Genomic DNA, 14,176 nt, shown 5'->3' on the forward strand with positions numbered 1-14,176 from the left:
CATTTATTTTCCTCCGTCCGTGACAAGTTCAGTCGCTGTGATAGATATGGTGGTTTGGCTAATTTGGCAGAGCTGTTTGGAAGCTCTCTTGAGAAGAGCTGCCCGGCGCTCTCGGGCTATTACGCCATGTCTGTCTAAAAACTTTTTGTAGCTTGTACTTAAAATTCATCTCTGTCATCTCTTCACAGCTCTCGCTCCTGGCAGAGATGGGCTTTGGCGGCTGTCTTCTCTATGTGGATCCGTGCGATGCCCCGTTTGGAAACAAGACGTTCGGGGTGACCCTGAACCCAGGTGGGAACCCATTTTTTCAAGACGACGCCAATACTAGTAAGTGTCGTCTTAATATTGCATTCATATTTTACACTCTCATCAAAAACTCCCTATTTAAAGAAAAGAAAAAAAAAAAAAAAGAATAAGTAAAAGGAGTTGCAATGATTTGGTGAACATGAATGCAATTATTATAGAAACAAACTAAAAATATATATCTTTAAGTCTCAGGTGGCCTGGCTTTACTTTCAAGGCAAATGCTTGCAATTATGCTGATAATTTTCAAAAGAAGTCACATTAGGCAACAGTGAGTGAGAGAAAAGTAATTACTGCCTTTGGACATCTATGATGCCTCCACACTTAAACTACCTCTTCTTTGCTAATTAAACACGTTTCATTTCATACTATTATTTTTAATGATGAAAAAATGACATAACTAGGACTATGAAATCTAGCTTAACTAGCTTATTCATATTAAAATAAAACTGTATACACTCATGGCAGTATATCATAGTGCAAGTCTAAAATCTGTGTTGCGCTGTCCATGTCGCTGAAAGTCAGCTTTGTAAGTGCAGCTGTCCGTATTAAAAACTTTTTACTTTGTTTAAATACTGGCTGTTTTTAAATATCTACTGTTTGCTGTAGCATCATGCAATTATAAAACCTACAGTGTATGCTGTCTGTGGTGCTGAGATTCAGCTGTATGCGTGCAGCTGTCTGTGGTTTGGTAATCAAATGTCCTACAGCATGGGTTCTTTAAACCTGTCCTGAAGGTCTCCCAGCCCAGCGATACATGAGGACAACTCAATTTGAAGTTTTGCATCCATGTTGTTTTGTATCCTGCATTCAGTCAGTTTTGAAGGATGCATAAGATCATCCATAGACCTTTGCAGAGTTTCCAGTTCTCAAAAAATTGTTTGTGGAAAATAAATCATCACTGAGCTCATTTAGTTAGATATATTGCAAGACAAAAAATAATGGCGATATATTGTCTTTTGTTTTGTTGTAAATCATGTAGTGCTAAATTGTGCATAATGTAAGCCTCTGGGAGATAGACTGTTGCCTTTACCTCTACTTCATTAATAAAGTCACTTAATATAAATATTTTTCATAAAGTATTAGTCAAATTAGAATTTGAGTTGTTTTCGTTCCATGACTATATTTATAAGCACTCACTAGACCATCTCATTGCATCGTTTAATGCTATATGTGACTCTACAAAGTCTGTGAAATTCGAGTACAATACTGTATTAATATGAAGGGGACTTTCCTTTATTTTTTACAGTTGTTTTTCTTGCATTTTGAATTTTGTACTTCATTGCGTTACGCTTTAAGGTTATCTGAAATGTCCATAATTTTCCAAATTACTGGATAATGCCGTGGTAAAATATTACCGTAATATTTCCCTTTTTAATACGTTTAACGTCTCCGAAAAACTGGACTAGGAAGAATGCATTCTGACGCTAGGATATGTAGCATTTAGTTTGAGAAGCAACCTATGTTTCCGTAACACCCTTTCCTACAGTGTATAAAATACATTAGATTTGAATATTTTGCTGTATTTAAGCCTCTACTGCTGATTACAGCATTATGCAAGTCCGAAGCATGTATTTTAGTGCTGTCCGTGGTGCTGAAAGTCAGCCGTATATGTGCAGCAGGGCTGCTGTCCGTGGTGCTGAAACTAAAGCTACTGTATTTAAGAGTGCTGCCCATGACAGACGACCTCAGCGCAGCCCTGGCTGACCCTGGATCTCTGCAGTGCAGGATCACTGGGACGTGTCATTACTGGAATGATAGCGTGGGCTTACAGCGGGCCGTGGAGTCAGGGCACGACGGGGCCTGCAAACAGATGTCTTAGCAGATGTTTTGTGCCTGTTTTCTCTTCAGCAAAGCCCTTTGTCAGAGCGCTCAGCAGGAATCGAGTGCATGGTGAAGTTGCAGGATACTCCGTGGTGGTTCAGAGGAACATGAATTATTTAGTGAGACTATTGTCCTTGTGACTGTTTTGTTTGGCAATGAGAGAATATATGCAATGTACTGGTGAACCAATACACAGAATGTCAGACGGCAGTTATTTTCATGCTGTCTTTATGATCCATGATATAAGGTCACACGAACAAGAATTTTGTGTTCTTGTTGGATGGCTTGCTGACGTGATGTAAATCGGTTTAATCAGAAACCAAGATTTGAAAAACAAAGAGGGGGGTGATATTGATTTTAGATGTTGACAAAATATTTGTTCTGAAATACTGTTTTCTTGGTTCTTCTAATATAAATGGATTATGAAAAATGATCATATGATCATTCAAACCCCCCTACTGGTAAACACGCATCGATCAGACCTAATTGCGGTGGAGGTTTTGTTTGTGAGAGGTCCTCTATGCTTGGTTTAGGTTTAATTATCAGCTGTACGTTAATGGTTGCGTTGTTTGCTTTTTAATTTAAAATCTCCCGCTTGTACTGACATACTACCTACTGAGACGGATTAAGTTAAATCAAAGCAGACGTCTTTGATAACACATGCTTTTTATTCCCCCGCTAGATAATGTTGTTTTAGCCTTAATTAGTTGAATATTTACTTTGTAATGAATGAGGTGCATCTGCACAAATAAGCAAGTCAGACATTTTGATTGATAGGCACTTATTCGAGAGTTTTGCCTGTTGATTTGTCACAAACACACACATTATTTTCTCTTCTGTTCCGATCCGTTTATATAATGTTAAAGGAATGTTCTCAGTTAAATGAATCTCACCGCTCAGTGTTTGTAATGTGCTACAAATGCTGTATTACAGAAATTTAGGATACAATGAAGTGCTGGAAATGAACAGGGCCAATCAATAAACCATTAGATACTCGCTGTTTAGACAGTAACTTGATTTTAGTGGTAAAAATTGCTGAGGTTTTAAAGTTTTGTTCAGTTTTACTCATTTTCCTTGACAATGTAACAGCAAACCTTAGACGGAATGTAAGAATGATTAAAGAAAAGACGTTTAAACAGATTTTCAGCTCGGTTAATACATGATAATGAATTGGAAGGGTGATAGCATACATGGGAGCTTACATATATTATATATATTTATATATATATATATATATATATTTTATATATATATATATATATATATTTATATATATATATATATATATTATATATATATATATATATATATATTTTTATATATATATATATATATATATATATATATATTATATATATATATATATATATATATATATATATATATATATATATATATATATATATATATTATATTTTGTATATATATATATATATATATATATATATATATATATATATATATATATATATATATATATATATATTATATGTATATATGTGGGTCTATATGTGTATAGTTCATTTAAATTAAGCAGACATTGCTTTGAAAAACTGTAAAAGTATGTTAAAATGGTTACGGACAACATACCTTTACTTTTTTTTTCTTTTCTGAGAGCGTATAGCCCACTCATTGTACCTGTGCTTCCAGTCTCCATGAATCGTGCTGACGTCCTTGGTCACAGCATATAGTCTGACAAGCAACAATCGAGAGCTATAGAAAACTGATACCTTTAGACATGAGGATTCATTCCAGGACCTTGTTTGCTTATGATTTGTGAATGAAGCAAAACAAATAACATGATGCCTTTGAGGTTCACGTGGAAACATTTGTCTCTAATACCAAAAGAGAAGGCCAAGCGCATTGATTCAATCACAGGAAAACGCTTTGTGTACCTGAATTGTGGCCTCAGGAGAACAAATGTTGTGCGCTTTTATTGAGCCATGACTCTATCTTATTTATTTTGTTTATTTTGGAAAAATTCTCCCATCCTCTTGGTTGGGAAATGAGTCAATAAGGTGCTGGAGGACATAAACGAAGCTCTGGCGTAAAAATGCATCGCTTTCTTTATTAGCCTTCTGCTCTGTTGGCTCGTCGCTTTTTCTTTTTTGATTACATAATATTGCTCACCTTTAAAACCACGCACATATCTGAGGAAGAGATATGTGAAATATGTGGGGAACCTCAAACAATTTTACATGTTAATTTCAAGTTGCTGACAGGTGGTTTTATTCACATGGAACGAATTGCGTCCCCTGGGTTATTTAGAAACCTTGTTGAAGTGAAAAGAAGCCTTTGAATAAAAATGTAGTCATTTGCATATTTATTTAAATACACCGCAGCTATGGGAGACATCTAGGAGTCTTTAATGAACAAATGCTTACCACTGCTGTTAGGAAGAGAAACGTCCTCTGTGCAATGTCAGTCAAAACCATCACAATGTGTCCCATCTCTCCCCTCGGTCTGTCTTTTCCTTTGGGTATCTCTGTTTTACACCTTTCTTTCGTTCTCTTTTTTTATGTTGCCATTTCCTACTGCTCATGCAGGAGACACACATACAGTAAAAAAAGAAAAAAAAGAATATGTGTAAACAACACAGAACACTGTCTGATGAAGGTACTTTGTCAGAGAAACAGACAAGGTACCTTTGAGAGACATCATAACTTCCTAAAATACAGTTGTCTGTTTGTTCTCTGCTTGAATCAATCTGTGTTTTCAGCCAATGGGATTGAGTGAATGATACAATGATTGGCTCATAAAGCCCCGGTCTCTTGTTGCTAGTTACTGGTGTAATAATCAGGAAGACTGGCTAAAAATACTCACCACAAATGAACCGTATTGCAATTTAGAGCCAGAAGTAGAGTTTTATTCAATTAAACTAAAGTTCTGAGACAGCAATATTTTATAAGTGTATATTTATGCAAAGACGCATTAAATCGAACAAACACGACAGTGAAGATACTTAATGGATGTTGTTACAAAACCTTTTTTTTTTTCTCTCTACTCAACGGAAAAGTCACAGTGAGCATAAAAGGCTTCTTTGGAAAAAAAAAAAATCCTATAGACCTTAAACTTTTGAAATGTAGATACAGTTTTACTTTTACCAGAACACATTTAATCACATTTCCATCCGATTTATACTCTATGTAATAGCTCAAGGTTAAAAAGCTCCTTCTTTATGAATGCTTTTACCAGTAGTTTAATTTTGCGAACCTGAACAATAATAAAAGTTTGTACATTTCAGAAGTCTCATAGCTGATTTTTTTAGCTATTTGTTGGTAATTCGTTTTTTATTCTCTAAAGTTACCGCTAGCAACTTCACGTTACTGTTGTTCAGTCTTTAAACGATTCATACTGCTTTTCATCATTTCCATTCATTATTTTGCTCTTATTAGGTAAATTTTTTTTTTTCCCAGAAAAGACACAGAATATCACAACAGAATGAGAATAATGCTCTGCAACGTATGATTGCATTTGAGAAACTTTTTTGTATCGTAATTACGCTTCAAATGGTGGTTCGTTTACTTGATGAGTAGCTTGATTACTTGGGCTCTAGGCGCTTTTTAAGGAAGCGTTCATTAAAGGAATGCTTTACCGAAGTGACGCCCTTTCCCGCATCTCAGAGTTGATCCTCATGTGTTCTCTTTACTTTCTGCCCTTAAACCAATGAGCATTTGGAATGCACTCAGGCTGAAAATTGCCTTTTCTACCATCGCTATCATTTGATTGGTATTCCAGCTAATAGACATGCAAATAAAACAGAGGGTGCATTGCACTCCAGACAGAAATGTGGCACTTGGTCAATAACATTATGGAAATGTTGCTTCTACTCCTTCAGCTCTTTGTATGAGAACGATAGCGCCTTTGCCAAAGTGCACAAGGGCCTTAAGTTGAGGAAATTACTCTATTGGCTACATTTTCTCAGTGGCAGCACTTCTGTCTGTTTGGCGTGATTAATATGTCAGTCTTATGTTGAACCGCGCGTCCCCTCGGTCATCGACGATGTAATGCATTTTTGAGTCTTTTCATTATTTATTTTAAGCTTGAAAGAGGCGGAAAATTTCAACGTATCATAAGAAAGAAGGTTTTTTTTTGTAGAATTTCTACTGAAATAAAAGACCGTCTCTCGCAGCATTCGGCAAAATGGGAATGACATTTTGGAGGTTTAGATGCGTTTTTGATGGAGGATGGGCAGGCAGCAGCCCTGCAGGCCATAAGCTCCCTGTCATCTCGTTCAGAAGCCCTGGGCCGACTAGGACCATCTTATCTCATCTGCAGAGGGTGGGAGGGCCGCCCTGTTGCTCGGACCCCGACTGTGCCAGAAACGCGGCCCCTTTCCGAAGGCCTTTATTGCATCAAGAAAGGAACGTGATGAAATCCAAAGGGCTGTATTTAACACACTAAGGGCTTTACATGAGGCCGGATTCTCTAGAGCTGCAGATTTGCCGTAGGCTACATAACAAAATATTGGTAATGACCGGAAAATATCTCTAATGTTCGGGACTTTGAAAGACCCCCTTTTTTATTTCTCACTAGCTCAGAAACACACCCGCACTATGAGATTTTTTTTTTTCCTGGTTTTTCCTAAACTTTTGAGAACCGGTTATAAAACCACACTTCAAAATGCCACATTACAAATGTTACATTATGTATATATGAGACCTCAGGTAAAAAACATGAATAAATGCAATGAATGCTCACATGCTAACTTCCTCTGACTCATTCGCGTGCCGTATCAGCACATGCCTTCCAGTTGTTCGTTTGAATTCGTGTTTTTTTTTAAATGCGTTTCACAATTCATCAAAACATGTTCATTTTAGGGATGCTTTTATTCTAAGCATGTTAGATGTTAACAAATGGGAGCATCACAGTTAATCTGTTGTGAAAGCCTACGATGCTGCGGTACAGTTTAAAATGTGAAATAATTACACAAGATATATAAGTGAAATGAGAGTTTTTATCCATTTCTTTCTTTCTTTGCTTGTGGAAGACACGAGTGGACAAAAAAAAAACAAGATAAAAAGAGTAAGAAAGAAAGTAAGTAGAACTATTATTTGTAAACATGCAGCATTTGGTTTGGTTTAACCCAGTTTCAATCAACACAAAGGTTAATATCATTATTAATTAACCTCGTTGACATAAGCTGCTTCATGTGATTTATTAGTATTCGTTGTTTTAATATAAAACTAATTACGCAAAAGTGTTTATGACTTAAGTAATGAGAATTTCAGTTTATTCAAAAGTAATGCAGATAGCAGCCATTCAAGCTCCACCAATTAATTTTTTCCTTTGTTCTCACAGTTACAAACACGTCAAGCAGTTTTTAATTTCTGTGAGCTGACATTTCTTGACGCTTGTTAAAAATGAAGCGACGGTAACCTTCATTACTCCTAGGATTTTGTTAGCATTCCGGCCTATTCGTGGTTAAATTTGACACTGGCTAATCGAGAGTGTAGAAATATATTGAGGAAGGACACTGTTTTTAGTGTACCGCGAAAGTCAGCCCAGTATTTATAGAATCACCTAGTCCTAATGTTATTTACTTTTGTCCAGCGCTGCTGCTGTCGAGCTGCCTCTCACTCATGAACCTCCCCTGCAGGGCCCGGGCTGTGCCATATATATATATCCTGAGAGACATGGCCACAGTTTAGCCTCTGCAAATAGGGAATAATTTTACCAGACAAGAATTTACAGTTGTGCCTCTCTTCAAGCCCTCTGGCTCTGAATCCATTCCTCTCTTAGCATGCTGAGTGTGAGGCGATTATGGCTTTAGCCAGAAGCAGAATTTACACATGCCTCCACCTCACAAATGGGCAGTAATGAAGAAGCCGGCGTACTCGCTCTGAGCTGGGATGTGTGTTTACACGAAGCGAAGGAGATGGATAGTGTGTTTTAACAACGGTGGTGTAAAATGTGCCTTCTGCTTTGATGCCCCGTAGTCTAAAAACGTGGTTTCGATTCAAACTGCAACCATTTTTTCTCAAGAGAAGCTGTATTCAATGCAATACAGTGTTATTACTAGTATAAAGTGTGTATTAAAACTTTTTCAATGTATTATGCATGTTAATAGTAAGCAATGCGAACTGATTTTAATAATATTTCTATTTGAAAGAAATTAGGTTCTTTTACATTTTCTGTTCATTGTATTTTGGACCATATAAATGCAGCTTTGGGTGAGAAAGAGATCACTTCAAAACAGAAAAACTTGTAATGTATGTTTTTACTGCCAGTACTGATGTTAATAATGAGTAACGAATATTCAGAGACTGGAATTGCATTTTTAATATATTTTTATTAATGTGAGCTGAGCGTTAGAGCTGTGCTCCATTTAAAATTTGATTTGTACATTTGAATTGAGTTATTGCTCAGGATGTCGAATTGCAGTTTGAGTTTAAATGTAAATGGACTGTTAAAAAAAGTGTGTGTGTGAGTCTATGCGTGAGTGAGTGTGTGTGTGTGTGTGTGTGTGTGTGTGTGTGAGAGAGACAGGGAGACCCTGGACCACAAAACCAGCCACTGTGGCAAATGTGAATAAGTTGAGATTAATCTGAAATCAATGCTTAAATAAGCTTTGCATTTATGTATGGTTTGTTAGGATAGGACAATATCTGACAGAGATACAACTACTAAAATAGCTGAAATTTGAGTGTGCAAAAAAATAAAAAGTTCAGAAAATTTCCTTTAAAATTGCTATGTACCACTTAGATTTCTAACCATAATAATAAGCAATGTTAGTGATATTATAACTCAGTAGTAAGTAGAACCAGTAGTAAAAATAGAATATAAAGTATATATAATATAATGTTGTTGTAAAAATGTTTCATGGTTACTGTTTTGACTGTATTTTTGTTAAAAAAAAAATTAAATAATATTTTTTTAAGTTCTGCTTTATCATTGACATTTCTATTCAAATGTTATGTAAGCATGTCGTTTGTGGTCAGACCCTTAAAAGCTATTGCTTTATTGATGTCATAACTGTGGGGAAAATAAGAGAAATCACAGATGCAAGGCTTTTTTCTGCTACTCAGGATCAATTTTGTCCTGAGGCAAACTTAACAGAGATCTTAAAAGTTTTATTTCTCTGTAGTTAAGCAGCTAGAAACCATACCCTACTGAGAAAATTATTTCAAAAGTTGCTTTAAAGTGAAGCAAACTTCTGTTGCTTGAAAATAAGTGGATATATGCGACATTGAGGGCATGCAATGATCTGTGTGCCGTCTGAGGCTCCTGCAGGTGAGAACGCAAAGAGAGAAGCTATTATTCTGTCATTAAATCCTAATCATCATTAAATGGGAATTTGCCGTCCCTCAGGTCTGCTGATACTCCAGCAACTAATCACAAAAGCATAATAAAGGTCAATTAAAGTAGTGTCATTTTAAGAGCTTTTTTGGGCCCCACACATCTGTGGTGGGTTACTGTTGAGTTCTCTTCTGCGTGGATGCAGCCTGTGGATTTTTCGTCTGATTTAGAGCAATGGAACTACGCACATTCACTGAATACCGCCTAATGGATAACATATGATTGATCGGTTTGGTCATATCTACCGTGTGAGTTCGTAGCAGTGGAAAGATCTGAAAGATGATCTGAACAAATACTGTACACTCAATACATTCATCTAATAAATGAAACTTGGTTTCAGCCGCAGAAGGTTTGTGGTTATTTTTGGAAACACTGAATTATTCCATAATGCATTGTCGTTAAATCATGCCTTGTCTTTGGAAAGGTGGTGTGCAGGTTCAGGGAGATTGGAACAATGTCACCTCATAACGGGTTTCTTTTGGTGAAGAATGTTTGCTGGTTCCATCTTTTTTTTTTTGTCAGCTGTGGAACTGAATGTCAAGGACCGTCTTGAGTTGCGTAAATCCAGCTGTCACTCACAAACCCACTCACACAGCAAAAATGCAAACAACATAAGGTTGCCTTCGACACTCAAACTGATGTCTGCGAAAAATGAAAATGAGCATTGATTAGCCCCTAATCTATCAGAGTTAACGGACGCCGTGCAAGACCGAGAATGTTTAAGGCAGGGGCAATATTATTTCAACAGGAACAAAATATATTTATTTTATAGAGTGGCATAGATTTGGTAATTCATTACAAAAAAGATAAATGAAGGGCTTGAATGCAGGATTTTAATTCTGGGTCGATTTGCATCTTCTGTTTTATTTACTCAAATGATTGCCTTTACTTGATTATCTTTGACCGTCTTGCCTTTTCTGCCATATAATTGGTAATTCATTCCAAAAGAAAAAAAAGAACTCCGAGCCAGTTTTTATCATCAGTCTAAGTGAATAATAAAAAAATGCCCTAACATTGTTTTGGGTTTGTTTGTTGGTTGGTTCATTTAACATACAATTATATCAATGCAATAAGTGAACCATCAGTTTAAAGGTTTAGACATTTGTTTAGAATAGTACAGGTTTGGACGGAGAGAGACTAAGAGAAAGCCTAGTATGTATGTATTTATTTATTTATTTATTTTTATTTTTTAGTAAGTAGGACGCAGTTAAAAGAATAGTTTCACAAATGATTCACAATTTACTCACCCTCAAGTAGTTCCAAACCTGCATGGATTTCTATGTTCTACTGAACACAAAGATATTCTGAAGAAAATTTGTAACCAGGTTGATTTGGGTCACCATTGACTTCCATAGTATTTTTTTTCTACTGTGGAAGTCAATGGTGGCCCAAAACAGCCTGGCTTTCATTTTTGGGTGAACTATTCCTTTAAGCTCCCTTAAGTGATGAATGCAAATGTCCTTCCATGTGTTGGTGAGATGTCACTCACTTACAGACCTTTAGCTCATGTTCACTTAAATACAACATCTTTGAATTTGCTTTGATCATTGTTAGGTCAGAGACCCTTCTGTTGATTTGTGAATAGTTGTTAAAGGGCGACGGAGACATCAGTATTTGGCTGTTTTCAATGTTTTCAAACCTATTGAGCTGCCTTGAGAATTCAATGACGGCATCTTCCTTGAAGATTCCTAAAAGATCAGGATAATTTCCATTTGTTTTTAGGCTGTTCCACATCTTTAACATCATGTTTGACTGTGGATTGTTGTAATTGTGAGGGGTTTTTATAATACAAACATTATCAAACATGCCACAAGTAGCTTAAGCCTCTTTCATTATCATAAAATATCTTTTCATCTTGTCAAAGAGAAAATATACTTAAGACAAAAGCAAAAAGAGGATGTTAATTGATAAGAAGTATCTTCATTAATGCATCATTTAGTTTCCAGGAAAGCATTATACGTTGTAATATTTGCATGCTTTTCTTTCTGTAGTCACTGAAAGAAGTTGTTTAGAACAATAAACAAATTTATGGTTGTGCGACCACAGGTTTTGCACATGAAAGACTTGAAGGGATGTAAGCAAGTCTCTACAATCACTTGAACTCAAGAGAGATGAGTGAGTTCTCTGCATGAAAAGTGCTGGCATTGTTCTCATGGAAATGAATGACCTGCTTTTTTTGAATTCAATTTGCATGAAAATCTGCAAAATTAAAGCAGAAGTAAAAAATGAGAAATCTATTTAATAACCTTCAAATGAAACACAAAACAAGATAATAGCTGCGCTGTAAATATTGCAGGGCCGCGTACAGTAGATGTGTTTAAACTGTAACACAGTTTTAAAAAGATCTCAAATTATGCTATACAATGTTTATCTGAAAAGCTTTTCTTGCTACTTTTTCCACGTGCTGTATACGGCACACTGAACTCCTGTCAGTGGTATGTTAATAATATGATAGAAGTCCCTGCTGTTTATCGACATCAGCTTGTCATTCTCACAGATTTGATTTGTAACACATCGGGACTGAATGAGCAAGTTTGTATGTGAACTACTGCGGTGTTTGTAATCTGAACACTGCACATATGGCCCCACCGCAGGCGTGTAATATATATCTCATGAGCATCTCTGTGTGGAGGGAATGAGTCTAAGCCCTGTGGGTAATCGTACTTCAGCAAATAACTCTTCCTGGGAGGCTTGTTTGCTAAAAACAATTGATGTTCTCTCAGTTTTTTGGATCATCTTCAACATTTGTTGTACGAATGTGCTGATGTTTGCACCGTATAGTGTGAATTAGCGCTTCCTTGACTTTTACTTTCATCATAATTATATTAGTTAATCGTTGTCTAAATGGATCTTGGTTACCTAAATGAAATCATCCTACTGAAATTACACATACGCCGCCTGTTGCATCAGCAGGGAGGCATCTATGGCATCAGACACGGCGTATCTAATTGATTCGCGATATGAATCTGTGTACCGCACAAAGTTCACACGGAGCTCAGGTGAGTAATTCTGTGTGGAATAACGGAGCTTAGTTAGTGTGATTAAAATGAAGCAGCGACATGAAAGGTAGTGTGAAGTACAGTACTGCATGTCAAAATGTCGGAAGGACTCACTTTTCATGCAGTTCTCTAACATCACTGAAATTATATATAGAACTTTTTTCTTATTATTATTTAAAGAGCTCTGCATTTTACAGCCAGTGGATGCTGAAATGATATGCAATGCTTTTATTAAAGGAAAAGTTGCTTAAATTTACCCTCAGGCCATGAAAGATGTAGATGAGTTTGTTTCTTCTTGAGAGCAGATTTAGAGAAATTTTGCATTACATCACTTGTTCACCAGTGGATCCGCTGTAAATGGCCGAGAATCATTTATAACAGCTGATAATAAAAGTACTTATTAATCCGCGACTGTTCCACATGACTCACACATTTCGTGAAGCAAACCACGGACAAGAGCCCGTAATCCATAATGATGCTTCCACCAATTTAAATGATTGTACAGCATTTAGGGTCAACCTTGGTTGCACGACATGTGCTATATAAATAAATAAAACTAAAACTAGTAACATGCATGCTAATAAGCGAGTAATAGGTGTAACCGTGAAATAGTGTTACAGAGTATGAGAGAATATACGAGTAATGAGGCTTTCCTAGACAGACTAAAACAAATGGGTGTCACCACCACAGGAGAAAATGAAAGACACACGGCCCCTCATAACTTCTGCATGCAGCCCACATCTGTCCTCTGGAGATTGAGAGGAGATCTTGTGCGCATTTCACCGGCATCATGAATCATTCTAACTGAGAGACCAACATGTTAGTTGACATGTGAAGTATTAAACATTCCTCTCATGCACACCAGTGGTACGGTTTTTACTCTACTATAGTAGCCTTCTTTCCTTTTGTGCAGTATATCCACAGGCTGAGTACACGCTCTTTTGGAGTTCATCAAGGTCAGGAATACTTTATTTCCAAAGCTGTAATATCTCCAGCTGGAGCACCACCTAATGGGTTTTGAGGGCATCTTGTACTTTTAAACTTGTTTGTGTTCATTTTTAGCTGCGCTGCGGATAGAACTAACAGGAAAGGATGAAAGCTATTGACCATAACCTTGTTTGTGTTTTATTTATCAAGATGAATGAAAGTACTCTTTTAGTTTGGGGGGGAAAAAAATAAATAAAAAAATTTAGAAGGCACATCAATGAGTGCTCTAGACATGTCCCTAAAGTATTAAACTACAAAATGTTCTCACTTTGTTTCTCAAAACCTCCATTTTATTCAGTTCACTTTTGGGCTGATATCGAGTTGAGGTTTATGTACAACAATATCATTTCAATTAAGAAACAAACTAAAACAAAACTGTTGTTTTTAACAGAGGCGATTGAGTTGCACATCACAGAAGACAATGCTTCAAAACTATTTGTAGACGAAAAACGCTTAAGTTTGAGCCTTTTTTCTTTGCATCGTCAGGGTATACGGATAGATATTAAAAAAAATGATTTTTACAGTTAATATTTCATCGTAGTTATAAACAGCTTCATTTACATTAATTCACATTTACAAGGTTAAAGCTAACGAGTTGAGATCAACTGGGATCTAAACACAGCTTTGACCCCTGTGACCCTCGGGTGGATAATTGCACTTTCAGTACAGCGTTCTTCAAAAGCCCCACTCAAAACCAAATAATCACTTCCCGTATCCTCCCATGACCTAAGAAAATAATACGCTGATTTCGAGGGTACCTTCCT

The 14,176-nt window shown here is 36.4% G+C and overlaps 1 protein-coding gene across 1 annotated transcript in view; it reads left to right on the forward strand.

Annotated features, from left to right (window-relative positions):
- The window catches only part of LOC122354637 (inactive N-acetylated-alpha-linked acidic dipeptidase-like protein 2), a 192,444-nt gene that overhangs the window by 101,846 nt on the left and 76,422 nt on the right, over positions 1-14,176 (forward strand). Inside the window, 1 exon segment of the mRNA XM_043252897.1 lies at positions 189-327. Coding sequence (XP_043108832.1) covers positions 189-327 — 139 coding nt within the window.

The sequence above is a fragment of the Puntigrus tetrazona genome, chromosome 11 (genome assembly GCF_018831695.1).
Source record: "Puntigrus tetrazona isolate hp1 chromosome 11, ASM1883169v1, whole genome shotgun sequence".
NCBI lineage: Eukaryota > Metazoa > Chordata > Actinopteri > Cypriniformes > Cyprinidae > Puntigrus > Puntigrus tetrazona.